Raw genomic sequence first — 27,806 nt, forward strand, 5'->3', positions numbered from 1 at the left:
TCCTGAATTTAACATATGTTAAATGCAATAACATTTAAGACTATGAAGGTAACTCCCTTGCCTGAATTGATATGGACTAGATCTAATAATTAATTCATTCAAAAAAAAAAAAGTCCGGTTAAAGCGTTGTATTAATTATAATTCTGTGCTATATTTCGTTTCCTTTTACTTTGCTGGAAGCATTATCGGGCAGGTATATTCAGGATAACATCTTGAATGCTTCTGTTTTACTTCCTGCAGATTGCTTCTAATTTGCAGGAAAAAAAAAAAAAACACTGTTCGTTGTGAAACACTATTAAATGAGGAAATGAACTGTAAGATGTCGGGGTACTTGAGAGAATAGAACCGATAAAAGTATTCACAGAGGTCGCCACGTATTCACAGAGGTACATATGAATTTTCAAAAAATATTGCAGGGTTTCCACATTCTGGAAAGTCAGGGAAAAATCGATTTAGGTCCACTGTTCAGTTATTCAATTTGTGAAATAGTAAGTGTAATATGGGCTTAATGCATATATTTGTAAATTTACATTCTTTTTAAATTAAAGAAAATTGTAAAAAAAAAAAAAAAAAAAAAAAAAAAAAACACAGAAGTGGAGAGAGCACAAGGCAGCTATGGGGAAGGTGAATACTGGGGTTTCTTTCTTTTCTCTTATTTTAAAATTATTCAAAGGTCACGGAAATCGGAAACTTTGGTAATGGAAAATCAGGAATTTTTTTCGCCAAATTGTGTGAACACCCTGTATTAGAACCTACGGAAAAGTATCTCGGCGTACGATAGACTGGAAATTCTTAAAATTCTTGTTTTCAAATGGCTGCGTACTGTTCTGTCAAATACCCGATGTTTTATAGTTTCTATCCTTTATTACTCCTTTCGGGACCTAGTCGTTTTTGGCGTTCTCGTAGACTTTCTCTTAATGAATTATAACTCGGAAACCATGTACCCGATTAATATGATTAAGACCTTGTTGTTTAGAAGAAGAATGTGACAAATTTATGGTGTAAGTTTGCAGTGTTGCCAACGGAAGAGAAATCTAGAGATGAAAATTCACAAAAAAAATCCCTAACCGAATTTTAAGATTTTTGGAGCTGGCACCATTGTTGTCACATGGATCCAAGTTACCACACACACACAAAGAAATCCTTTGGTGTGTCGACAACTCACAGTCAAAAAGTGAAATCGTTCTCTGCCATACAAAGACGGAAAGAATAAATTCTCTCTCATCGCACACACGAACTTTTGACACTTTTTCCGCCTCAAAAGCAAAAATCAACGGTTATGCAGGTGCTGCAGCTTCCTTAATTATTTCATTGGAACTTTATATGGTGCGTTGTGTAGGCCAAAGATGAGGCTTTCAGATACTGCTAAATGTAGTAGTATCCAATGAACCCAATAAGAGGGAAATTATAGCGAATATATTTTCCGAATTTTTCACCTAAAATCGGGAATTAAAATTTTATGTGACTGGAAACACTGCTACCAGACAGAAGAAAACTATTTTAAAATTAACTTTGGTACGCTACTAATATATTCTAGAAGTATCATGACGATATCTAATAAACTAAACATGTCATTTAAAAAATCTCATTTTACGTAAAAAAAAAAAAAGTCACTATTATCTTTCCACCTACAGAACAACTCAGCTGTGTAAACCTCAACTGTACTTCCTCTAACTATCCAAGTGAAACTTTCAATGGTGCGTTGTGTAGGCCAAAGCCTAGGCTTTCAGTTACTGGTATATTTGTTCCGATGTGGCCAACAAGAGGGGGAAAATGGGATATTTTCCGAATTTTTCCCCTAAAATAGGGAATTATAATTTTCTATGCTGAAAACATTGTAACTAGACAGATGCAGACTACCTTAAAATAAACTTTGGTACCCCATTAACATATCACAGAAGTATCATGTCGATATCTAAGAAACGAAACTTGTAATTTTAAAAAAATGATCATAGTAAACAGAAGAGTAAAAAAATATCAAGGTTAAGAACCTAAATTCGAATTTTTCGTGTGCACTAGTTACGCGATTCTAACGATATGTACTTTTCTTCAGTAAGAGCTTATGTTAGGCTGGCGTAAGTTGACTTGCGTTAGTACATATAAGTATGGATTTATAAACATAAATTTTGAAAAATTCGACTTTTTTTTTTTACCGAAAAATAGGAATTTTAATTTCCCTAGTTGGCAACACTGATTGTAAATTGGTTAAATTGGTCTTAAAAAATTAGGTATCCATATGAGGTATATACCTGACAAATCCTAAGTAGATCTCTCTAAAACAAAGGAAGTTATACTGCAAAAACTAAAAGAGAAAATTCGAAAATCACATTTTTTTATATATATATATATACTTTGGGCTCAAATTTGAGAAGGAAATTCGACACTCAGAAAAAATATATTCCCACCAGGATAAACTATGGTCCAACCATATTTGGCATAGAAAAAATCATCTTAATTAGCGTTCACACAGCAGAGGATTAAGTAAGTGACAAGCCCGTATGTCACTCTGGCCATTAGGTCTCGAAAGGGTTAAGTGTAGTTTAAAATGAAAACTGGCAGTTTTTGTTTTCTACAAATCTAGAAGCAATCTGCAGGATGTAAGTTATATAGAATCATTCAAAATGCTATCCTGAATGTACTTGCCCGGTGGTTTCCCACAAAATAAAAAGGAAACGAAATATACTAGGAGGTTATAATTAATACAACGCAATAACAGATAAATTTATTTATTATTTTAATTATGGAAAACGTTGTAATTAATGGTTCTTTAACACTTAATATTAAATTAGTTTTTAAACACAGCTCATTCAAAAGTTCCTTATGATAATCAAGTTAGACTTGAGTGCATATTTGAACTGCGGAATTTCTATTTTCACATTCGCTTAATAGATTGGATTTCGTAGAGTGTTGAGTTGATTTTGAGTTTAACGTCCCGTTCAGCAGCGAGGCTATATGAGACATGGACCCACTGATTAACGTGGAATCCGAACCACTTGAGCTCCCGCCGGGAATCGAAGCCGGGTCTCCCAGGATTTCATAGAGAATCGGTAGTCACTGATGCAGCAATAACTCAGGATCAGGCCCCAGGTACTTGATCCTGGGTGAAGAGAGAGTGTGTGTTCCGCGCGAGGCCAGCTATTGATTACATTGTCTAGAATGTATCTGCAGATACCTAAATATGGAGTGTCAGCCTTGTAGTGAGATAACTTTTTAATCATTACGTCTGTTAACAAACTAATTACATGTATGGAGGAAATTCAAATTTTTTATGACTTATTTTGACATTTTGACAACAATATGACTGATTTTCCAAGTCCACTCACCCTACATAATCACAGAAACATATTACTTGGCAAGTCTTGACAACCAGTACACAGAACATGGTGCTCTCTTAGTCTCAACAAGTGTATCTTGTAAATATTGAATATATATATATTCAATTTCCGAGTTTTGTAGTGTACGGTATTAGTGTTATATATACTTATCTTCTAACAAAATTTTTCAAATAGGAAAAAAAAGCTATAAATTTGTTAATATATGGGAACACATCTTTCTTTTATGTAGATAATGGACATAACAACTCAGGCACGTAGAATTATCGATTTGATGAAGACGACAGACGCCGTTAAAACTGTAATTAAGGTATTGTTTAAAAGAGGTATTGTTCAAAATTTCCAAGTTAATCAACCTTGCCTGAGTAATAGAAATCTTAAGTAATTACTTTGACTTTAACTTTGAGAAAGTGTGCTTACACCTGGCACCGCTAATCCCAGTCATTAAATGAATTCGTGATATAATGACAATATTTGGAACAGAAATTTCGAGGTTAAACTTTTGAATAAATTGTAGGAGTTCTAGAAGTTCTTTGTGTATAATATCCCCTGATTGTTCTGGTCTGGCAGTGAAGTTTCGCAAATTTTTCCTATCCAGTTTAAACTCTGTTAAGGTTATCAGGTACACTATCCAGTTTGCACTTGTGTTCAGGATCCAAAATCATTATTGGTGCCAAGACGCAAAATTGGTTATCCAGGAACAGGATCTTCTGTTCCTGTTTGTATGAGGATCCGGCATCTGCAGATACATCGACGTGGCGTAAGCTAGATGGTCAGCACCTCGCAAAGATTCTTTTCTCATTTTAATTTGTCATCCATAAGGTTATCTTTGTTCTTCAGTAAGAACAATTCTCGTTCACGGATTTTTGCATTGGATGGGGGTTAATAGCGAGTGAAGGCTTTTACCCTTAATTCAGTGCAAAACTACTTTTATTTACGTTATTGAATTACAATTTAATTTTAATTAATACTAATAACCATTAATTAATTCACACTTAATAACACCAGATTCACATTTAGCAGTCAGTACTTACTACATTCAACGACAGTCACCAACTGAAGCCGGGTTCTAACTTGACCAGCGAGACTTACGTGTAGGAAGTAACTGGTGTAACAAGAACTACTAACGAGCCTATCACCGTAGAACTTTGAACCATAGAGAAAACCAAAATTGAGTATATTCATCGTCTAAGGAATACAGATCTCTATATTTGGTAGCCGTGGAGCTTGACCAGGGACAGGTTCGCCTCGCTTGTATGTGGTACTTTATTTCTTGGTAACCATTGGCCCGATGTAAACGAAATATGGTGGGCAAGTAGTCCATCGTCTAAGGAATAAGGATCGCTGTATTTGGTGGCCGAGATCGGCCAGTAACAGACGCTATGTTCCATAATTTTGCACGCCAGAAGGTTCACCGATCATGATGTGTTCCGCTTGTCATCTCACAAATAATGTGCAACAGCGTTTTCTACTAGACAGATCGTAAGATTTTCCCATACTGCCGTACTTCTGAGCCACGATCAGAGGATCAGTGTTTCTAAGACGAAAATTATGCTCATAATACAACTGCAAGAACTGCATACAATAGGTAAAATTTCAAATTGCTGCCATGTTGCAGCGAATATATGTTTTTCACAGTAGTAATATTAACTTGATTTCATTATTTTGTTTAGTCACGATGAAACAATTTTTTACTCTTTCTCGATTCCGATGCACGAAAAAGTAACGTCACGATCGCATAACTCTATTAGTCTATATGAACATACAGTAAATTACAAAATCTAAGAAAAAGACGAAAATTCATAGACTATAAAGCATTTCACTACCTAATTATTTCGAAACATGAACACAGCAAATTATATAACTTACAAAAATGTACCAGTCGGTAAGCACGGAATATAAAGAAGTCAATGAATGATGTTCTTCACACTTCTTCAAGATCAGTTGTTCCCAAGAGCATTCACCTTTGAGTGTTTAGCCTGTATCGTGATCAAGGAAGAGAATAGCAGAACTTTTTGAAATCATCTTACCGTGATTACAGTAAGGTTCGTTTAACCATTGATTTAATAATGGTGTGTCATACATTTTCTTTACTATGTATTTTTAATATTTGTTTTCTGAGAATTTTGTTATAATTTTATTTGTTTATCTTTTCAGAAAATAAGTTCATTATGGCCTCGGAATGGGTCCTGCAACGAGTTCGTTTTGCAGGGGAATATAATATTTCTCCCGGCAAAGAAACGGTAAGTAACATATACTTACGATGTTTTCTTATCACAATTTTCTATTATTGTAAAATCTTATATCTTCCAAACTGTTGTAGGTGAACAAAAATATTGGAAATCTTGCATCAAACTAGAGTTCTCCTTTCTTCTTGTTAAACTTTAACATGGGATTGGTCTGCCTTTATCACTTCCTGGACTTTGCTGAAATGTTGAACGAGATGTCCGAATGTTTCCTGGAACCGTGGTCAAAATAGGCATGGATGGACGTCGGAGTCTTGCTTGTACTGTCTGTTAAAATTATTCATTGTTGTTCTAGAAATGGACTATTGAATTTTATGCAGAGTGCAGACCAATTAGTTTTCCTACAGTAATTGTAAACTTTCTATACCATATGTCTTGACATTAAATTATTGGAATTTTCAATAGTAAGTTGTGTCTGTCGGCTGTATTTTTTAAAATAACAACCGCTAATCCAACTTAAATCTCTTGGCTCCAAGAGTAACTTCATACCAGTACGTGCAAGTATGGTACTTCCACGTACTCGGTTACTTCCTAATGTGTGAAAACAGTAAGAAATCCCTAATATACGAGGGTTGTTACAAAAGTTATAAGCCTACCCATAAGCGGAGCAAAAGATAATTATTGATGGTGTTACTTTTCAACATAGTCCGACAAGTAAACACATTTTGCCCATCGATGTTCAAGTGCGTTAATGCCGCTGGTAAAAAATGATTTGTCGATGACATGTAAAATTTCATCTACGGCATGCATGACGTCATCATCAGTGTCAAAATGAGTACCTTCCAACTTCTTTTTGAGTTTTGGAAAGAGATGAAAGTCAGAAGGTGCCAAATCAGACGAATAAAATAGGTGAGAAGACTAATCCGTAACCGCTGGCTAGGGGCATTGTCTTGGGGAGAAGCACATCTGCTGTCACTTTCCCACAACGCTTCTACCGGATATTATCATACAGCTATCGAAGAAGACCTGCATAATACTCTTCAGTTGCTGTTCACCCCTTTGGAAGATAATCCACTGTCACTTTTTCAGCTGAGAACACTGACTTAGCCTTCTTCGGAGGGGGAATGAGGGGTGTTTCCACTGCTTGGAACTTTGTTTGGACTCTTGTTGGTAATGAAGGACCCAGGTCTTATCTGCTGTTATGAATCGAGTGCGGAAGGCATTGTCCAGAAGAGAGAAAGATTGTGCCTTGAAAAAAGTTTTGGCACCCATCTCGCGGAAACCTTGCTTATTTTCAGAAGCTGGGTGATAATTCGGTCAACGCTTGCAATAGATAAGTCCAGTATCTATAATAATAATCTACCTGATGGTCATCGTCCATCATTCATGATGATTTCATGCACTTTGTCAATGTTCTTCTGAGTTAGTGCTTCCACGGTTCTCCTGATCGAGTGTCATCTTCAATAGAGGTTCTTCCCCCTCTTCAATTCGGCTGCCCGTTTCTTCACTGTGACATATGAAGGAGACAATAACACCTAAAGTAGCAGCCATGTCGGTGTAGATCTCCTGCGGCTTTAAACCTTTCTGGTGGAGATATTCCATAACAGCTTTTGCCTTCAGTTTCTCCATTCGGTCACACATTGCTCACTCTTCTGACTTTCTGGACCTGTGACGATCATAGGAACGTTCAATAAATATGGCCTAAAAGTATTACGTATCTAGTTCTAATATTTCTTGGTTAGACTTAGAATTTATGTAACAATCTAAGTATAAAACTACATGAACTGACTTACGACATATACTCACGGGTACTTGCAGTTAACGTGGGAAGTTCAAGTTTGGCATGCTTATTGCTTTAATAGATAAACCAATAGGGAAGTTGTTAAAAGTATGTTTTTTACATTTCCAGGAGGTAAAAATGGTGGATGAAAAAATTTCCCTGTTTTACTTAAATGTGCATTTTTTTAAACATCAAATATCATATTTCATGTACGGTATTTATAATCGGGATAAAAATTTAAAATTTGATATGCTTGTATTTTTTTAATAGCATTACCTAAGTAATTCATCAAAAATAAAAATTTCTAACTTCTGCGAGGTTTTATGGAGCACTGAAAAATCTTTCCCATGTTATTTAAATAGGACACCTTCATCTCGTAATTATTATTCACTTCCGGTAGGACTTCAATGTTGAAATTAGCATGCTTGTATAGCCTCTCGTAACTAATTTACAGAAAAGTTGTCAAAAGTGAATATTTTTAGTTTGAAGGAGGGCTGGGGGGGGGAATCGCCCTTGTTAATCAAATAGTTATTTTTTAGTGAAAAACTTGATATATTTAGGTACGTCAAATAGGAATAGGAACTCAAAACTTGGCATGCTCGTAGGTTTTTGATACTGACAAATAAGAATACCGTCAAAAATGAAAATTTTCTGTTTTTAGGTAGTTGTACGAGGGTTCTAAAATTCGACCCCATGTATTTCTAAATGATCCATAACTAACTTTATATTAATGCTAGAGGGGAAAATGTAAAGTGTTCCTTAATCCTCGTAAGGATCTCTACGGCTTTTTGTTTCGATCTTGTTTCAAAATGGCAACCGTTTGAAAATTCAAAACCTAGATAACTTCGTTACTATTATTCGTCGTAGAGAAAAAATGAAAAAATGTGTTTTAACAAAAAGTAGAAATGATATCAGTTAAATTTGTAACGTAATTAATAAGGGATGATGATTCATAACGAGCAGTCGATACTTTGTGGATGACGAACAAAAACTGCTATAAAAATAAATCCGAGTAAACAAGCAGAGTATTAAGAAGCAAAAGCTGAAATATAAGGTGTGAGGATGCGGAGGCGAAGCTCCCAACTGACCAAAGACTAGTCTTTTAATACGATAGTGTCTCATAAGTCCCTTGACATAGAGTAACTCTATTATCAGAGTTACAACAAAATGTAAGAGGAAAAATCATCTCCAAACATGTTTTCAATCTAAAGTGAAGGATTTTTTTAAATCAGACGAACCGTTTGGGCTGTACACTCATTACTCATCATCACTGTCTCCTTTAGCCTAACCGGCATAACCGTAGGACGTAAAACTCAAAGATTTCATTTTCTTTATGCACCCAATGTTAAATGAAAATGCTACGTTGCCCTTTATCTGGACCCACAACATAAGTGAATGAACTTATTGCCTTTTACGCTAACCTGTCGATGGCCATCCCCCACGTCAAACAGTAACTTAATTCACTTAGGTTGTGGGTCCAGGTGAGTGGCAACGTTGCATTTTCTTTGACATTGGGCGCTTAAAGAGTTTACAGCTCTAACCGGCTCGTCCGATTTAAAAGATTCCTTCAGTTTAAATTGAAAACATCATATTTGGAGATGATTTTTCGGCTTACATTTTGTTGTAACTCTCAATAACAGAGTTGCCCTATGTCAGGGGACTTTTGAGACACCCTATATATATATATATATATATATATATATATATATATAATACAGTTAGCCATTAATAGTATAAAATTATCTGAATGTTCAGTATATCCCACTAAACTCTACAAATTCTTGCAATAGGAATCAGGTATTGCATCTCTGCGTCTCTCTGAAAATTGAGTAATATGTACAGAAATAAATTGATTTCAAATACCATTCCTTTTACAATTTTCTACTTAATAATCCTTTCGTAATATTACGGAAAATATGGTTGATGTAGTATTTTATGATGATTAATATTTGATCGTGCGTCAGTTTATTCTGTAAGTAATTTTCTTGTAACTATTAAATTAAGCAGAAAATACGTCTAAGTGTATATTAATATCGAAATTTTTAATGAGAATCCCCCACCTTCATCAGTGGCTTAGTTATTTACATGAACACATTGTTATTTTGGTCGCATTTCATGTGACTTTCTTTATATAATGAAAAATCATTTAAGATACAGTTAAGCTTGCAGATGGCGTGCTGAACAGAAAGTCATAAACTATACAATGATGAATAGTTGTAGCATTTCGAATCATTTCGAATACACTAATGTTTCTTTTTCAGTCACTCAATCACTCTTTGTGGCTTTAACTTTTGTGTACGGATTTTTTCCTTTTTAAACTTTAATGTCCCATAATTATGCTCCAAGGCTAAGGGAGAGGGTGATAATGATCATAAACGAAATAGTGGAATGAAGGAAACGGGAGAGCCCGAAAAACTCTCACACACTGTGTTTGTCCACCACAAAGTCGACTTGGTGCGGCTAAATCAAACCAAGAACCCCACGCACTAGAGATGAGCGCTTTTTCAGTGAATCACTATGGTCTTCTATATACTGGCATAGTTCTGCTTGCTGGTAACATGTTAAAAAATTAAATAGTTATTATTTCCTCTCAGTAAGTAGTGTATACTAACTAAAGTAGCTTTAAATACAAAACTGATTTATCACGTTCACTAGTAGTTCGAAATAACAGATGTCAGCTGCTTCAAACTTTTGTATCTGCAAAGATTCCTTGGTCCATAGTACTCTTGATGCGATAATTCAAAACAATGTTAACATACTTGAATCCATTTATCAAGTAAGTTTATCAGAAATACCAAGTATTCCGCGTCTTCTCTAGTGGAACTGTAAGAAACAAAAATAATTTAGTAGAACTCGTTAAAAATTGCGCTACTTAAGAAACCAAAACTTTTGTAAACTTTTCCATTGACCATGTTGAGTTTTCTGCTGTTCCAGGTGGCCATTACAGAAGATCATTTCATTGCTATGATAATGAATTGCATCCACGTGCCATAGGATGTAAAACCCCTTTTTCACCACTGATCATGTTCGAAGTGATGACTTTATCGATGAACAGTTGCACGACATCGGAATTTCGATTCAAGGAAGCCTGATCCAGTTTAGCCCAGTCGTCCTTGAACATTTTCCAGAGTCCCTCAAATATTGTGACTCGACGTTTTGAGATGTTATATTTTAATAGGTGAAAGACAAAATTTCAGGGTAATGCATCTGAGGATTTAACAGAAATCTGTGTAGATGGAATAACCTTGATACTTGTTCCATACGAGCCATGTAGGCCACTGTTTTGACGATAACTGCTGGTCTTGCCTTGGTGGATGTAGACTTGTCTTGGAGGGTGTGGTGGGGTTCAGAGGCATGTTAGCGATGCATGGGGTTTAAAATGTGCTGTATACAGTAGGCACCATTTACCTTCACAATAGATTCCTTTTTGTGTATATGAAGCCACAAACTCGTCCTCTTTGTCCAGAGACCCGTCACTACCATAAACTTTTTTTTTTTTTTTTTTTTAATGTGCGAATGCATTGTGCATGCTCCGTTCTATCTGTAGGACGGCAGTAAGTCTCACGCACCCGCTATGACCTGGCCAAATAAACCTATGTTTCATCTAGGGTAATAAGATAACCCCATTTATCACCCACAAGGTAGCGTTTATACAGAAGTTTCGCGTGCCACTCTGCGTTAGTTGCTGTGCATTGGTATTAGAGCATTGACCTGGCGTTCGTGCGTTGTTTCCACACTTAACTCTTGTCGAATGATCCGATAACGGTTGCTAGTGACCCTCGAACTCATGTTGCAATATTGGATTTCCATTTCAATCGCATATGACCGTATTTCAGCAATGAAGTCGTGAGTGCGTTGCGAAGTTGGTTGCTGCTTCTGTGGCTTTTGACAGGGTATTGGTCCGTCGAAGGTGAATGCACATTACAATGTATTGTCGCATGTGTCCCCTTATCAAGTACTGTAAAACTTTGTACATACGTTTTTGTAATTTGTCTGTAACTATACCCCATGTCGGAAAGTGCTACTATCTAACCCTCAACAAACTGATGCAATTTTGAATGCATGATGATCGCACAGCTGCACCTCTCGCACTGTCTACAATTCACTACCATAAGGTTAAGACGAACTTCTATAATAATGGTATTCCATCTTTTGTACAAATTGCCTTTTTTACTACATTTAAACTTCTTTACTAAGTGTAATTTTTTATCCTTGTGCAATATGATTCAAGTACATGTCTTTCGTTATAAGAATTAGTTTGACATAGTATTTTGATTTCCTTAATATGGTGTTCTGAAGCATGAAGATGTATTGACAAGTCTGGTGTATTGTTAAATCACCTTCTTTGACTTCTTTTGAATGTTCTTGAATTTCCTTGTTCCTTTTGTGCATGCCAATATAGAATTGAAACAGCAGTGTGTGTATGTGTTCATATAAATATTTTTTTTTTATGAAAGTTGGGGTTCCTACTCATAATTTTGGCATTAATGTATGTTTAGACGCATTTCTGAGTTTAATTTAATATTTACAGTTTAGCAGCGTCAGGTTAATTCCTTCAGTAATTTTTCTATAGTCCGTGTTTTATGAACTGATGCGTTCCGGTGCTGCTGAACAAAAGCCTATCATTAAATTCTTCGTGTACTATAGAAAGTGTAGAATTGTTTAAAATGGCCTTGCCAACTTGCACATTCCTTTCTTCATGGAATGTCAAAGAACTGTGGATTGTTATTGTACTTCCACAAAGTTCACGTTCTCCCAACACTTAATGGAAAATATTGTACCCAATACATTTCCCAAATTTAGCACTTTAGACTTCAAATGTTACAATGTGATATATCACTTCACAGTGTTCGTTTACACTACTGTACGGTTCAAATGGAGTCAATTTTCACACCATTTCAATCGACACTTTTTTTCCATTGGTACGTTAGTTGCCGTTGTGTTATAAGAACTCATTATCGGTCCTGTGCCCGTAGATCTGGGTTCGACTCCGGTAAGAGTTTTATCTGTGGTAGTAATTGTGATCACTCTTTAAATAGTAGCTCCGTCTGAAATTGTCGTGTTGCTTAAAAAAAAAAAAAAAAAAAAAAAAAAAAGACGTTAGACCCAGTCAATCAATCTCGAGGAATAATCTGTTGCTGGTGATATTTGAGGTAGAATTTTAAACTTACCACATACGTTTGTATATGTGTATCTGTAAAAAGGGATGGGTTAACGTCGCTTTCCAGCATCTAGACATATGAAAAATAGAACTACGTACGAGATCCGAACCATAGAACTCCCAGCGGGAATCGAACTGGATCTCTTGCATTAAAGACAGGTGAAACTACCAATTTACCGCAAGAAATATGTTACCTCAATAGTAATAATGTATAATTTGGTATAAACTTATCTTCAAATAATCATCTAGCTCACAAAGAGTGAAACAGTGACTGACTGGACCAGGACTCGAACCAGGGACCTCCGGCATACCGTGCCGAGGTCCGGAGGTCCCAGGGTTGAGTCCCGATCCAGACAGTCACTTTTCATTTTTTGTGTGTTATAGAATTTACATGTACAGAGAGCTTGGTGTGTATAAAAAGTCGGTTGTTTCCTCTTTCATTATATATATGAAATTATAACCGTCATACGATGGTCGGTACATGGGCACAGGATTGTCCAAGCACAATAGTGGTTGTGGTAGAACCTACGTGGCCCGAATGGAGAGCTCCGACATTGAGAGGGAGAGAATGAGTGGCTGTTCTGTGAAGTGAACTGGGTGGCGTAGTGTGTTGACTAACGTTAACAACGTTTATATCTGTGAAATATTAAAATTTTTATTGTAGTATTTAAGTATCAAAAACTTTTGTATAAGTATGTACAGGAACTCAAAGACCTATAAACATGGTTTATTGTTAAAATATAGAAACTTGCAAATGCATAAACAACTCCAAAATAGTCTACAAGGATGTGTGACGTCCGAGTTGTTTATGTATTATAAGCCAGAGAAAATATTTTTCAAATATATATATATAAATACTTCCCAAAATTTCCAGTCAGTAAGAAAGAAGACGGGAAGAACTACTGGCTTAAGTCGATTTCAACGAGAAATTAGAATTTGCTCAGTACGAAGATTTGTATGTAAGTTCACCTTTTTATTAAGTTGAATTTGTCTTGTTGAGAATGTATTTACAAATATTCTCATGGAGGTCTCCTGATAGGCCCACCAAGGATCAGATCCTTCAGATCTTGGTAATTTTATAAAGTTGCTTCTTTATTAGTCTTTTGAGACTGCAAACATTCTTTTGGTGCACTAAATTACTAAATTACTTAATTAATTGCTTATCTACTTAATCAAGGTTTATATTGAATATGTCTGCTACAGTTGTAATGAATTAATGAATTGTTTTTTTAAGCAGTCACTTTATAATCAAATAAATGTATGTCAATTTAAATTTCATTTATAGATATTCTATTCCTCAATTAGCATTCAATATGTAAATCAAAACCACTATACTACCACATTAGATTAAAATTAATTAACTTAACTACATAATCAATCTATTAATTGATACACTATTAATTGGTACAATAGTATGTGACCAGTATTATTAATTGATACAGTAGTAGTTAACGCATCGGCACAGTATGTCGGAGGTCCCGGGTTTGAGTCCCAGTCCAGTCAATCACTTTTTCAGTCTGTGTGTGTTATAACATTCACATCTACAGAGAATCTGGTGTGTGTAAAAAAATCGGTTGTTTCCTCTTTAATATATATATCATCTAGCTCTTCTGCAGGGGCCAGGTCTCGATGATGAAAGGAGATGCTAAACTTCGACGAACGAACTATAACCAAGTGATTTGACTAAATGTTCGATATGAACTTAAACTATCCCATCACAAAACTCAGTCCTGAACCTCACTGAACATTTGTGGGAGAAGTTAGGGCCTTTTCGATATAGAGCAACTAGCATACAAATTATGATTGATGCATAGACTTCACCAAAATTTTTCAGGAGGAATGAAAGCACCTGTCAATATTGACAGTAAGTAACCTGATGGAAAGTCTTCCTCAACAGACAGACTGGTAGCAGTAAATGTAGATCAACCCGTTCTGATTGAGAGCCTAGTGTAGTAGGGGTACAACCTAACTTTCAGAAAAGTTTGCACCAAAATTGATATACTGACGAAATAGCCCATGTGACACCCAATTCATGTGTTCCAACGGAACAAATGTAAACATAGTACTCCCTCTGATTAAAAGTATTCGGACACCTTTTAAAATTAATGAAACGCATACATTAACCTCACACACCAATGCAATAACATTCAGAAAAGCTACGTTGTACAGCTATGCACCTTTTTAATAATTTCAGAATAGGTAAAACGGTTGAGATGTTTCTGTAATTGTAAAAAGTTCCAGCCACATGAAGCATAACCACCTTTTGAGAAAAAGTGAATAGACTTTTACTCTGTTGGAAAACTAGATAATTAAAGGTTGTAGTGGGTAGTCGATAAAAATCGTTGTTAAAGAAAAGAATTATTGTTTACTGAAATTCTACAGGATAATAGTAATTCCAAATGCAAGATTGTACTTGTCTGGAATATGCATATTAATGTTGTCTTGATTTTTTTAATCATTCCAGGTCACAATAGGAAGGGCAAAAATAAGTGACATCAGATGCGATAGTTTGTATGTTTCCAGAAATCACTGCAGTATCAAGTTGACAGAAAATGGAAAACCGCAGTTAATAGATTTAGACGTAAGTATATTTATACTTAGTATTTAGCAAATGCGTGCTTAAATGTAGCTGGATTTAAAGAATTTCCAAACGGTTTTTCGATAAAGCTTCTTGTCTTCTTCAGTGGGTTGGAAATTTCTACTGCTAACTTACGTCATATCTCTCGACAGAACAGTAACATTTTTCACTATCGCTGGTATTGCAAAGATAAAGAATGTCATTGTCACTTGAATTCTAGGTTGTAAATGTATTCTTCCTAAAAGTGCTTCCAGTAAGTAATTAAAAACTTAATATGCACTTCTTTACACTCCTGTGAACTTTGAGCAGAATAAACACTAAATTTTTGAAACTGTGTAACTTTACGAAAATATTGCTCCAACAAATGAAATGCGTTACCAAGTGGTTTGGCTTTTGTTTTTTACAATGGCATGAAATAGTCGGTAGGTTGAGCCAAACCAATATTTTATGTAATAATTCTGCAGTTGAAGAATGTCATTTTTAATAAAATTGAATGCCTCTCCACATTTGATATTAGTTGCAATAATGCGATGAGAAAAACTAGCCATTGTAAAAAAAAAAATAAATAAAAAAATAAAAAAAAATGTACCTTTATTCAAAAACAATAATGGTTACATATATGAAAATAATAGATTCTCTTTTGTGAAGGTAGTCAGGTTTCTTGTGAAACTAATCATTCTGGGTATTATTAAAACTTAAGCAAATTGTACTAGTTAATGAAAAATTATATCGTAAAATTGCTGTATAATGTGAATAAAAATAAAATATGAATTGTAGAACTCGCCTTTTTTATTACCATATTCAACTTATGAGATTAGACTGTGTATGGTTTATGAAGTTGTTGATTACCCTACGTTTATCTAGGCTTCCCTTATCAAATTCAGATTATACATGGTTCACCTGACTTTGAAAGCCAGGGAAATTGCATGAGTCTGGGAAAGCCATGAAAATACTTCAAAATATGTCGAAGTCAGGTAAATCTATACTTCACAGAATGGTGAGGTTTCTTCACCCATAGAATATGTGGAGAATACCTGAAATAATCATAAGAGATTCGAAAAGAGGAAGATTTTAAAACTTCAAACTTTGAAAAAAAAATTTAGTCAAAAATCCAAATGCAACAGAAGGAAAAAAATAAGTTTCGGTGGCGTAGTGGTTAACGCATTGGCATGGTATGCCGGAGATCCCGAGTTCGAGTCCCAGTCCAGTTATTCGCTTTTTCACTCTTTGTAAGTCATCGAATTTTCACCTACAGGGTGGTTCGGAAGTGGGCGTACCCCCCTTTAGTTTCAACAGTATAGTGTTAGTTATGGTAGAATGTTTGTACACAGTTACCTTGAAGTCTTAAGAGCCATAAACATCAGTATGATCATCATCCATGGCGCAGCACCGCTGAATTCTACGCCAAATTCTCGCAGATATTTTGCGGAGATACTCCGGAGTCACGAGGGTGAAGGCGTGTTCCACAGCTGCTCGTAATTCCTATATCGAGTTCTTACTTGTTGGCAGACAATGCCAAGCGATGTTACCAAACAAATGTGAGTAAAACCTAAAACCGTCAGAAAAAAAAAAAAAAAAAAAAACAATTAGGGGTACACCCACTTCCGGATCACGCTGTACAGAGGATCTGATATATTAAAAAGTCGGTTGTTTTACAACCGTTAAAATGTGTTCTTATATGTGGACACTGGATTATCCAAACACAGCAGGAGTCTGTGGTATAAGCCACGTGGTCTAAGCGGAGAGCACCGACTGCGAGAGTGAGAGAGTTTGTGGGTGTTCTGGAAAGCGGACTGGGTGGCATAGTGGTTATCGCATGGTTTGCCCGGTCGATCCCGGGTTCGACTTCTGGTCCAGTCATTCACTTTTTCACTTTTTGTAAGTTACTAAGTTAGAATGGTTTGTTATAGACAGTGTGTTTTATTGTGTTCAAAATACAGGAAATTTCACACATAATGAGTATTTACAATAAGAAAGTGAATTTATACTGCATTTAAAAAATGAAAAGAAGAGCGTTAAACGCCAATAGCAATGGTGGAGGCTGATTAAAAAAAGTTATCTTGAACTTTTGGCTATCGGACATATTTTCGGATCTACAAGGTGCCGAAAGCGTGGGAAAATGACTTTCGGGCGCCTGTAGTTCGGAAACTATACAACGTAAAGAGGGCGAGTAAAAAATTCACTGAAGAAGTCATACCTGCTGTATTGGATTTTGCATGTTTCACAATCCTACAATGCAGGCGCAAGGGATTCCCCAAAGGAACGTAGGGAGTCCCGGATAATCTGCCAAATGAAAATTGGTCTAAATGGATATGAATTGATAGGGTTTCTACCAGGCAACAATAATTCGTTTGTATTAAGTCGATATCTGGAACAAATACAAAATGGTGGACAACTTCATGCCCGTTGTGTGTGGTTGCATAATCGCCAGGTACGGATGCTGGCCAACAGTGACGTTCTGAGTATTAAGTGTAGCGAATTTGTACTCAAATGCTCTAGAAAGACTTCTGGAGTGTCGATGAAGCAGAGTGATTCAAATGTGTGCCAATACGTAACGAAAAATGCCCAGAAATACACTTATACTAAATAAACGTGAGTGCAATATGATCTATACGGTTGCATGCCAATAAGGATGCAACAACTGAGGCCAAGTTGAAATTGTGCAAGGGCACTCACTAAGAAACTGGGTAAACTCAAGGAATGTCAGTAGTGGGATCGCATGATCGATATTAAAATGTGGCCAATGTGTGTGTTGATATCAACATGTAGCTAATGGACAAATGTCAACATGTCCCACGTACGAAAAATAGGGAAATAACTACTCGGGTCTTGAGTCTGAGGCGGTGAGCTCCCAGTAAGATTGGAAACTGCGACCACGCGAGCGAAAGCGAGAGCTCTAGCCCTGTAGTTTCGAGGGAGCCTCACTTTATCTGTATTAATTTCTTTTAGAAGTACCCACTTTGTTTGGCGAGCGCTTTTGTACAGCCTCCCGACATGCTTGTGTGTTTCATTTTATTACTCCTACTGCACAGCTATACACAATCAGAGCTTTAAGACATTTCTTTCTATTTCTCATGTCGTTTTATTTTCCATATGTATGGTATTCCAGCAGAAATGTTACATGTGCCAAATTGGTTCATTTTCGTCTTTGTCTTGGCATGTGCACTGTGTAAGATACGAATTTCTGGAGGTATTTTCCTATGTTTCGAGTACGTCATATGTCCCAGAAGACGTGGGACATAATACAAGTTTGTTATTTTCACGCTCTATCAGAATTTGAACCATGGATTAGCAGATTTCTTTTCATATATGTCGACTGTGGGACAATGTCCCAAACAAAGAGGAACATTGATATAATCGTGTTCTGGTTACGTTCTAAAAAAAAGTGCACCAGATGTAATAGCAGAATGTACAACGTTATTTTCCTAGTTTCCGCACGTGGGACGGTATCCAAGCAGTGGTGAGACATGTTGACATTTGTCCATTAGCTACATGTTGATATCAACATACACATTGGCCACATTTTAATATCGATCATGCGATCCCACTACTGACATTCCTTGAGTTTACCCAGTTTCTTAGTGAGTGCCCTTGCACAATTTCAACTTGGCCTCAGTTGTTGCATCCTTATTGGCATGCAACCGTGTAGATCATATTGCATCGGATTGATGAAATATTATTGGTGAATTGGCAATGCCTTTCATGTTCTTGATGCTATTCCTTTCATTTCCGACGCTTTGAACTCACGTTTACTTAGTATAAGTGCATTTCTGGGCATTTTTCGTTACGTATTGCCACACATGTGACTTACCCTGCTTCATCTGTTGTGCTCTAACGACACTCCAGAAGTCTTTCTTGAGCATTTGAGTACAAATTCGCTACACTTAATACTCAGAACGTCACTGTTGGCCAGCATCCGTACCTGGCGATTATGCAACCACACACAACGGGCATGAAGTTGTCCACCATTTTGTATTTGTTCCAGATATCGACTTAATACAAACGAATTATTGTTGCCTGGTAGAAACCCTATCAATTCATATCCATTTAGACCAATTTTCATTTGGCAGATTATCCGGGACTCCCTACGTTCCTTTGGGGAATCCCTTGCGCGTGCATTGTAGGATTGTGAAACATGCAAAATCCAATACAGCAGGTATGACTTCTTCAGTGAATTTTTTACTCGCCCTCTTTACGTTGTATAGTTTCCGAACTACAGGCGCCCGAAAGTCATTTTCCCACGCTTTCGGCACCTTGTAGATCCGAAACTATGTCCGATAGCCAAAAGTTCAAGAGAACTTTTTTTCTTGTCTCAGTGGTAGGAGTCGCCTCCGAAGAGTTGCAACACTTATTTTGCAACGCCCGAAATGTAAACCTAACCATAAATGATAGTGTTCGCAGTGTGTCATGGTGGGGAAAATATACTTACACAGTCGTGGAAATCCAGGAAAATCAACACCAGAGTATCCGAGTTAACCCTACTATAATTTTTCTTATGAAAAAAGATTCAAGAATATTTCCTTCAACGAATGAAGATAAAAGACTTCCCACGGACTGCACATGGACGGTCCTCTAATTTTAGAAAGCATAGTGATGAACCAGTTAGAAACCAAAACCCTCCAAAAAGAGCATTATAGATATATTAGGTTCGCTGATGATACCTTGATCGTATATAAGAAGGATAGGTACTGGGGGATCACTTAAAAGACTTAAATTACACCTATTCAAATTTAAGATTTACTTCAGAACTTGAGACTAACAACGCCAACAATTTTCTCAACCTCAACATTTCTGGTAGAACAACTAATTCACAGTCTCTTTACAGAAAACCCCGTGCTTGCGATTACTTTTGTACATAAAAAATCGACTTATTGTTACAAGATAAAAGCCAATATATGGAAAACTTCTTCTGAAGAACGTACAGAGTTGTAACTCAAAAATTGCACCCACAGAAACAGTGCCAAATAATTGTAGAATTGAAAAAATAAAATATAATATTAAATATTTTAGGAAAACGGAAAACCAAGCTTCAGATTATTTTTAAAAGCAAAAATGATTTCTGTAAACAAAGAAAATTTATAACTCATAAGTAGATTTCCTTTACTCTTTGGTCCTTTCTAACGTATATACTTCAAAAATAGCTAAAAAATATCTTGATTTACAAATTTTTCCGTGACGTGTTGAGACAATATTGAAAAGTCTGTAATGGAGATTGAAAAATCTCCAATATTTGATTACGGGAAGCAGTGTTACGTGTGAACTACACGAACGAGTTTGGTGAAAGTTTTGAAAGTAACGAAATTGTGTGCAACCAAGCTGTGAATTTAAGGTCCATCATAAAACATCTTCAATCGTTGAAAGAAATGCTTTTGAATAATTTTTTATAACTAAGAATTATAATCTAAACCTTGCTAAGGGAAGCCTGGATAAACGTATGAATTAAATAATTAGGAACTTCAGAAAGCATATGAAGTCTAAAACCGTTAGTTCAATACAGTAATGACCAAAAAAAAATAAAAAGTATCATAGTTCATAGAAAAGAACTCACGTTGCATTCATTGCTGTTGCAAGGATATTTTATATTCGGCTGTGGACACGAATATTCCTTCTTCAAACTGAAAGATATTAAAGAAAGAATTTAATCTTTCCTAACGACGTGATTCTACTAAATTTTGTTAGGCTGTCAGGGAGGTGAAAATATTGACTTCCAACATTTCGAATTCAGACATTGCATTCATCTTCAGGGGTTGTTTGAAGAGACTGGAAACAGAAAATGTAGAACTAATAGCGCCCATCGGGAAAGCTCGTGCTATTGAAGTAGTGAAGCATCAACGATCTATCTACATACTTCTCCTACATGTTATTGGTAGTCTATAGCATCTGTCGGTGGGAATCTGTGTATCGCGGTTTCTATCTTCAACGAAGACATTTACTCACGAATTTGTCAAAATGTGTAGATAGAAGGGAAGAAGGGTAAACAAGAAGATAGGAAAGCACGAGAAGAGTTGTAAGCTTTGGTAGAGAGATAAAAAAAAAGACCTGGAATCCAGGAAAAAACAACATAATCGGCCATGCTGCATGCATAGGCTATTTACATGCGAAACCATAGTGGAAGGGGTGGCAAAAATCCATGGTTGGGTTTACTTTTGGTCTCTTTGGATATTTACTGCTGGGAGTTTTAGGCGTCTTTCCTTTACAAGTTCCGCAAGATTTCTGTTGATGAGTTTGCTGCATTCTTCTGTATATGGGTCAGCACATCGGAAGCATACGCGCTGTATGGTGTATTGGTAGCAGTTCCAGCAGAGCATCGGTCTTGGCTGTTGCTTTGAATATTCTACTCTGTAGAATTTACCTGCGTTATTCAGTCCTATGGGTGTTAGTCTGCTAACACCTTTGCGCTGTTGGAAAAGAGTCGCAGTAGTGGTGCTGGACCCTTTCGTGTTTGATTCCGTATCAGATTCGTGAAATCGATGTTTTATTTTTTCAATTCTGTTCTGATGTTCTCATGTTGGTTGTGGTCTACACTCCTGTAATCACACAAGTGTATGTGGTTTTCTCTCTATTTACTTTTGTGGTGAAAGTCTTGCTTGAATTAGAGGTTTTTCTTTAGTGCTTTCTGTGGTTTTCTTCCTTTTACACTTCTTTTACACTAACTGAAAGTCATCTTACACTAACTGAAAGTCATCCTCAGATTACTCTGTTGTTACTCTTGTTCCTGGTCCATCGACTTCATTGGTGTGGTTTATCTCCTGTCTTTTGGTAATTTCTTCGTATTTTTCCTGGCTGGCATTATGTCTTGGTTCTGGTTTATCTATAAAGGTAACCAAGACAGTTCTGTCGCTTTTAACCCACCACCTTTGAACATCGATATGTCACTTAAGACGTACCTGGGAGATAAAAAATAGTCCCCATCAGCATCGACGACCTACTGCTAACGTTCTGGAAGGCCATGAATTCCATCGCAGTAGAATTTGGTGGTCCGTGAAACGGAAGAAGGTATCAAGTACAGTTGGCACCTCTACTAAGGATTTGAACTAGTTGATGGAGGTGCTGCCGAATTGTTTCTCCACTCATACTGAATTGTAGTCCCAGTTCCTCACATGTCTGGCCACTGTTCTCCTCAATTGCTTCCTGAAGATCTTCATTTTGTACATGTGTTTTGGTCCTCCGGCACGTGGTGTGTCTTCGAGTGTTTCGTCATCGTCCTTAAACTTGTTAAACCACCGCTGCACTGTCCGCATAGTCACGATACCCTCACCAAAGGCCTAGCATATCTTGCGCCTCGCTGCAGCGGCGTTTGACCCCAGTTTGAACTCGTACAGTATACACGCGCTTATGATGCTGTGTGGGGGTCCCATGTTCACTCTGTCCTTACGAAAGTTCACGGTGTAACCAGGTAGTATGTTGGATATACCCATACCAACAATTGAACACAGACCTCCACAAAAAAAGCGACAGAACTTTCTTGATTACCTTTATATCTCGGGCTTTCGGTTTGACATCTGTGTGCTAGCTACATCGTGCTGGTTCTCATAAGGACCATATCCCTCATTTGTATGGGATTTCTTACTTTGGTTTTTCATCCGTATTTACTTGCTGCTGGAGTGTTCCTCATAAGGGCCGGCACTTTGTTTGCTTCGTATGATTCTTCTCTTTGTAGGCCCTGGCGTTCCCCAAGAATTATTGCTCGTGATCCAAAGTCCCTGTGGTCGAAAGTCTTCAAGAAGATGCCCCTCGTAACTTCGGTTTTAAAGAAAACTCAATGTTCATTGCAACCCTTTACTACGTCGAATTCGTCCTGGGCCATTCCTACATATGATGTCCTTCAGGTATTCTATTGAGAGTCTGCTGTTAACTTTCAATGCCTTCACTGGTGGGATTTTTAGGAGCGCGTTCATCTTTATTTGGGTTGATTGAGCTTCCATTATTCCGTTTAGTATTTCCTTTCTTGAGTACGTGAGCTCCATTATTGCTTTGCTCTCCTCCTTCTGACGTTTAGGTTTGAAGCTAGCATCACTTCGTCTGGCGTTCTTCTGGTTGGTATCGACGGGCCGCGGTGGCTCAATGGTAGAACGTTTACTTCTGGCACTTGGGGTCCTTGGTTCGATCTCAGCTTGCGCCAAGTAAACTTCGTGGTGGACAAACACCGTATGCGTGGGTTTTCTTGAGGTTCTCGCGTTTCTTCCCACTTTCATCATTTCATCCATTTCTCATCATCACCGTCTCCTTTAGCCTAGCTGGCATAATCGTGGGACGTACTTTTTTGTCTTCTTGCCTGTGGCATGGTCCTGGTAAAAGCCACACTTTTCAGTTTAGTTTATGGGAGAAAGTTAGAACTTCCATCTTTATATTGGTGCTTCTCTAATAGTATCCCAAAGAGATAGTGTTGCGTCCCCGTCAGCCGACTGTCAGTAAGGGCTGTACAACGCATAGGGCTAATGCGAATCTTGTCCACAATAAGGGGCTTAGCCGACGGAAGACAATACATATTTCCTTAGGACGCGGTGTATGTTGAGTGTCTTAAGAATTCTGCCTTATTTTTCACAAAGACTCTTTTAGTAATAGGATTATCTCAAAAGGTTATCCTGGGGGACGCGGTGGCTCAGTGGTAGAGCGTTCACCTCCGGTGCTTGGGGTCCTTGGTTCGATCTCAGCTCGCGCCGTGTGATCTTTGTGTTGGACAAACACCGTGCCCGTGGGTTTTCTCGGGATTCTCCCTTTTCCTCCCACTTTCTTCATTCCACCATTTCATTCATTTTTCTCATAATCACCGTCTCCTTTAGCCTAACCGGCATAAACGTGGGACGTAAAACTGAAAGATTTCAAAAGGCTATCCTATATTCAGTTGTAATCTCTTTAAGATAATTCCTTCTTAACACCGCAAGGTCTTCCCAAAGTTGCCTCTGAAGCCGCCGGCTTTTGAAGTTCTTAAAGTTCTCCTCATTTGGTGTGCATTAAAAGCACATGACCATATATTAGGGATGGCCAAAATTTTTCGGATCCGGAAATCCCGGATCTTGCCGGATCCGAATCTCGGATCTGGGTCCGGATCTCGGACCTGGATCCGGATCTCGGATCTGGATCCGAAATTTGAATCTCAGATCTTGATTCGTATCCAAACCTGCATCTGAAATTGTGATGATAAAACTGAATATCTAAAATACGTTAAAACTTTTTTTAGGATTCACTGATATAGTAGGTTGCTGTGCTTTTAAATGTTTCCATAACACGTTTATGTTCTTTATTTTATTTTAACCTTGCAATAGTTACATGTTGCACTTTCTGTCGAAGTCTCTTTAGTAAAATGTTTCCCTGTTTGATTTCTTCCCATTTGAGAGTATAGTGAATTGTCTGAAAACTGATGTAAATGGTAACAAATTCTTCTGTTTAGCTCCTCTTCGAAACTTTGAAAATATAAATTTTATTCTTAGAAAATAAACTTTCTTTTTTTCTCATATACAAATGAAATATCTTTTAGATAAGGCCCTTCTAATCGCAGGGATACTGGACAAAACAAACTCTTTATTAATAGTAGTTTCTGACTCACGAGTCCAACCACCAACAAATGTAATAATGAATATCTTTCACTTCGAAGGTATATACAACAAAAAATATAGACTGGTTGGCGTGGAACAACAGTAGATTTTTAAACATACACACGAGAATTTCAGGAGAGCGATATGGTTGTGTTCGTTGTATGACTGTTACCTAACTTATGGCTTGCCCTTCTGAGGTCGGGAGTTTGTTGAAGGAGTAAATATAAAAGAGATTTCTGTTATTTTTTTCTTCACCCTCTTGGCTTCTTTAATCATACATTGCAGGCCTAACCAAAACATATCCATGCATCGTATCATTGAAGCGTTTTGTGTTTTGTATATTAAAGTGTTCAAAAATATTTAACATATTCGCATTTGTTCATGTGATTTCAGGTTCAATTCTCGGTGGGAACATACATGAGAAAATTGAAAGCTGAAACAATATGAAAATAGTATATAAAAGTCAGGAAATTGATATTAAAACTTTAGCTATCTATTAGGACTGTAAGGCTGTAGTTAAATTAACCCACACGTTTCGTGAAGATATATTACGTCGTTATTGTTTATTTACTATAAGCTACCAATTACATCCTCAGAGGCCACTTTACACTGTAATAATCAACAGATGAAAACATTGGGAAAGGAATGGAAGGAAGGTCTCCAGAGCCTTAGATCAAGGTACTAACCTAGCATTTGCCCAGCATAACTGAGGAACAACCCTGGAAAATCCTCAGTCAGGATGGCTGGTCTCCGAATTCGAACCCGGTATTATCCAATTGCGAAGCAAGAATCCTAACAAGTAGCCTGAGCTCGCTCCGTATTATTATTATTATGTAATTAACGTAATGTTTTAAAATTAGTACAAATTAAACCGTACTTTCTTTATTGCTGATGTTATAGTTAATAAGCCTACATGAGACATCAGTCCCCCATTAAGAAAGAATACTAGAACTGGAATTCAGGAAACGGGGGTGAAGAGATTAATAAGGATGAGGAAACTATGTGCGATGCAAAAACTGAGTAATTATGACTTCGTCACAGATATATTCATTTACATACGTCAATTAATATTTCTCTGATACAGTGCACTCTTACTTTCTATAGTGGCAGGAAAATGGCTCGCTTTTGTAAACGAACACACTAAGCACGTGAGTATAGGCGCAATGTCCGTGCAAAGAAACATAGATAAAACTAGAAAAAATAATAGGGTAAGCGAGGGGAAAATGATAAACCGCCCTTCAACTTGAAAAAAAAAAAAAAAAACTAAAAATAACTAAACTTAGAGCTACGAAAGACGCGAGGGGAATTTTATTGAAAAGATTGTTTTTCCATAGTGATTAGTTGGCCTAACTATGAACATGAATTAAAAAGAAAACAAGTAGCTAGCTCTGAGTTTCCCAAACTAGTTGAAAAGAAAATATTGGATAAAATTTAATAATAAAGAAGCCATTTATGATAATTAAAACAAACTAAATTCTTGGCACGACAGTCCTTTGGTTCCTACCATCGGGCTTACGTTAAAAGTGGGGATGTGTAGTCAACGCATCGATACCCGAAGTCCCTAATGCCGGCTTTCTAGACTGCAGTCCGCTACCTCTTACTTAAGATAACTCTCCAATTGTCCTCACGATGCTGGGTCAACATCGAAATTGTTGAGTGCCTCTCCGGGAATTGAACCCATGACCACGGGCACCTAAGGCACGCTCTCTGTCTTCTATAGACGAAAAGCTATAGTTACCCACATTGTCTAATACAGAAATAAGTTCTGATTCTCTAATAGCTGCTGATGGTAATAGTCAAGGTTCACCGAAGCATGATCCCAAACCCAAACTGAGATATTGATGTCACTGGAATGCCTGAAAAGTCATTGTGGGTAAGTGAATTGCCCACTTATCAGGATGAAGGGCGATGGTGATGTGAAATGCGGGGCTGTCAGAGGTACTACTTATGATAATTGGATTTATAATAATCTATGTTGCCATAAACCCTCTTCAGGAACAAAACTGTTAATCTTAGCTTTGAAAATGTTACATAAGGAGTTTTATTGCTATCATTAGGTTGCATTAGGAATTATCGGATTTATTTTAACACTTAACTTTTACATCTCTTCTGATTTACGAATATTTAAATCGCGATTATCCTCTTAAGGTCAATTAGTGATATTTTAAATCATTTCGAACCAACTTTATATATGGTTAGTCTTGTTATATGGGAATAATTGAGACCAGAAGCAGTCTACAGGCTAAGTCCAAAAGAATCTTGGCCGACCTCCTGATAAACCACATCTTTCAGCAAGGTGAATTGTGGCAATCCGATACCTACATGAGGAAATCTTTGGTTCAGTGTGAAAGCTTCCATAAGAACCAACACTCTAATCAGTGAAATGTGCTTTGCTAATTTTTATTCAATGTGAAAATACCTAACTGTATTGCCAGAAAAGAAAAGGCATTTATTTCAAACAAGTCGCCATTACAGTTTTCGTATTTGAACACAACACTCATGAAAAGTCATGTTAAAGCGCAACTTGTCCATAAAAAGAATATTTATCTGTTTTTAGTTTCTCGTGTTCCCCAAAGTACCGGTACATGCCGAATTAGTGCTCGCCTTCCGCTTGCATTACCTAGGTAAAACGGCTACGATCTTAGTACTAGCACTTGTTTCGGTGTCCAGATCTCAAATATTTATCTTTCAGCCTGATACTATGTATGAATCCGAAATTTCAAATCTAGATAAGGGGCACCAAAATTCATAGTTTATTCTCGGTGCTCATATTGTGATTTACTAAATAATTATTAAATCTAATTGTAAGGTATACATTTTATATTTAGAGCAGACTGAGCAAGATAAATATACGTAAAAACTAGTCAATACTTGTCTTAACTGTTTGTTTTCTTAACTGTCAAAGAAATAGGTGTATTGAGGAATTTTAAATGCTCGAGTTTTGTATTCCGGTTTCAAATATAAATATGTGTGTATTTCATCTCGGTCCTGCAACCAGGTGGACGTAGATTCGACAATCGAATTCTCATCCGGATCAAATCTGATTATTTTTTAGTAAGGCAAGCATTTGATCTTTATTGTAGAATGAAGGAGACAAATAGGCTTGTCAATATCCGTCTTAATTTTCTGTTTTCTTCTTCACTGTCAGGACTTCGTGAAATTACTTTCGGTGAATTTTTGATATTCAAGTTTATCACAATTTGGGTGGGATGTGGGTTTGGATAAAAATCAAG

General features: G+C 36.8%; 1 protein-coding gene across 2 annotated transcripts in view; it reads left to right on the forward strand.

The window, feature by feature from the left end:
* The window catches only part of Setx (probable helicase senataxin), a 216,238-nt gene that overhangs the window by 24,906 nt on the left and 163,526 nt on the right, over positions 1-27,806 (forward strand). For both annotated transcript variants that reach the window (XM_081745377.1, XM_081745378.1), the window contains exons 2-3: positions 5,490-5,575; positions 14,924-15,040. In XM_081745377.1, the coding sequence (XP_081601503.1) occupies positions 5,504-5,575; positions 14,924-15,040 (189 nt within the window). In that variant the 5' untranslated portion in view covers positions 5,490-5,503. The remainder of the gene's footprint in view (positions 1-5,489; positions 5,576-14,923; positions 15,041-27,806) is intronic.

The sequence above is a fragment of the Thermobia domestica genome, chromosome 18 (genome assembly GCF_964235325.1).
Source record: "Thermobia domestica chromosome 18, izTheDome1.hap1.1, whole genome shotgun sequence".
NCBI classification, from domain to species: domain Eukaryota; kingdom Metazoa; phylum Arthropoda; class Insecta; order Zygentoma; family Lepismatidae; genus Thermobia; species Thermobia domestica.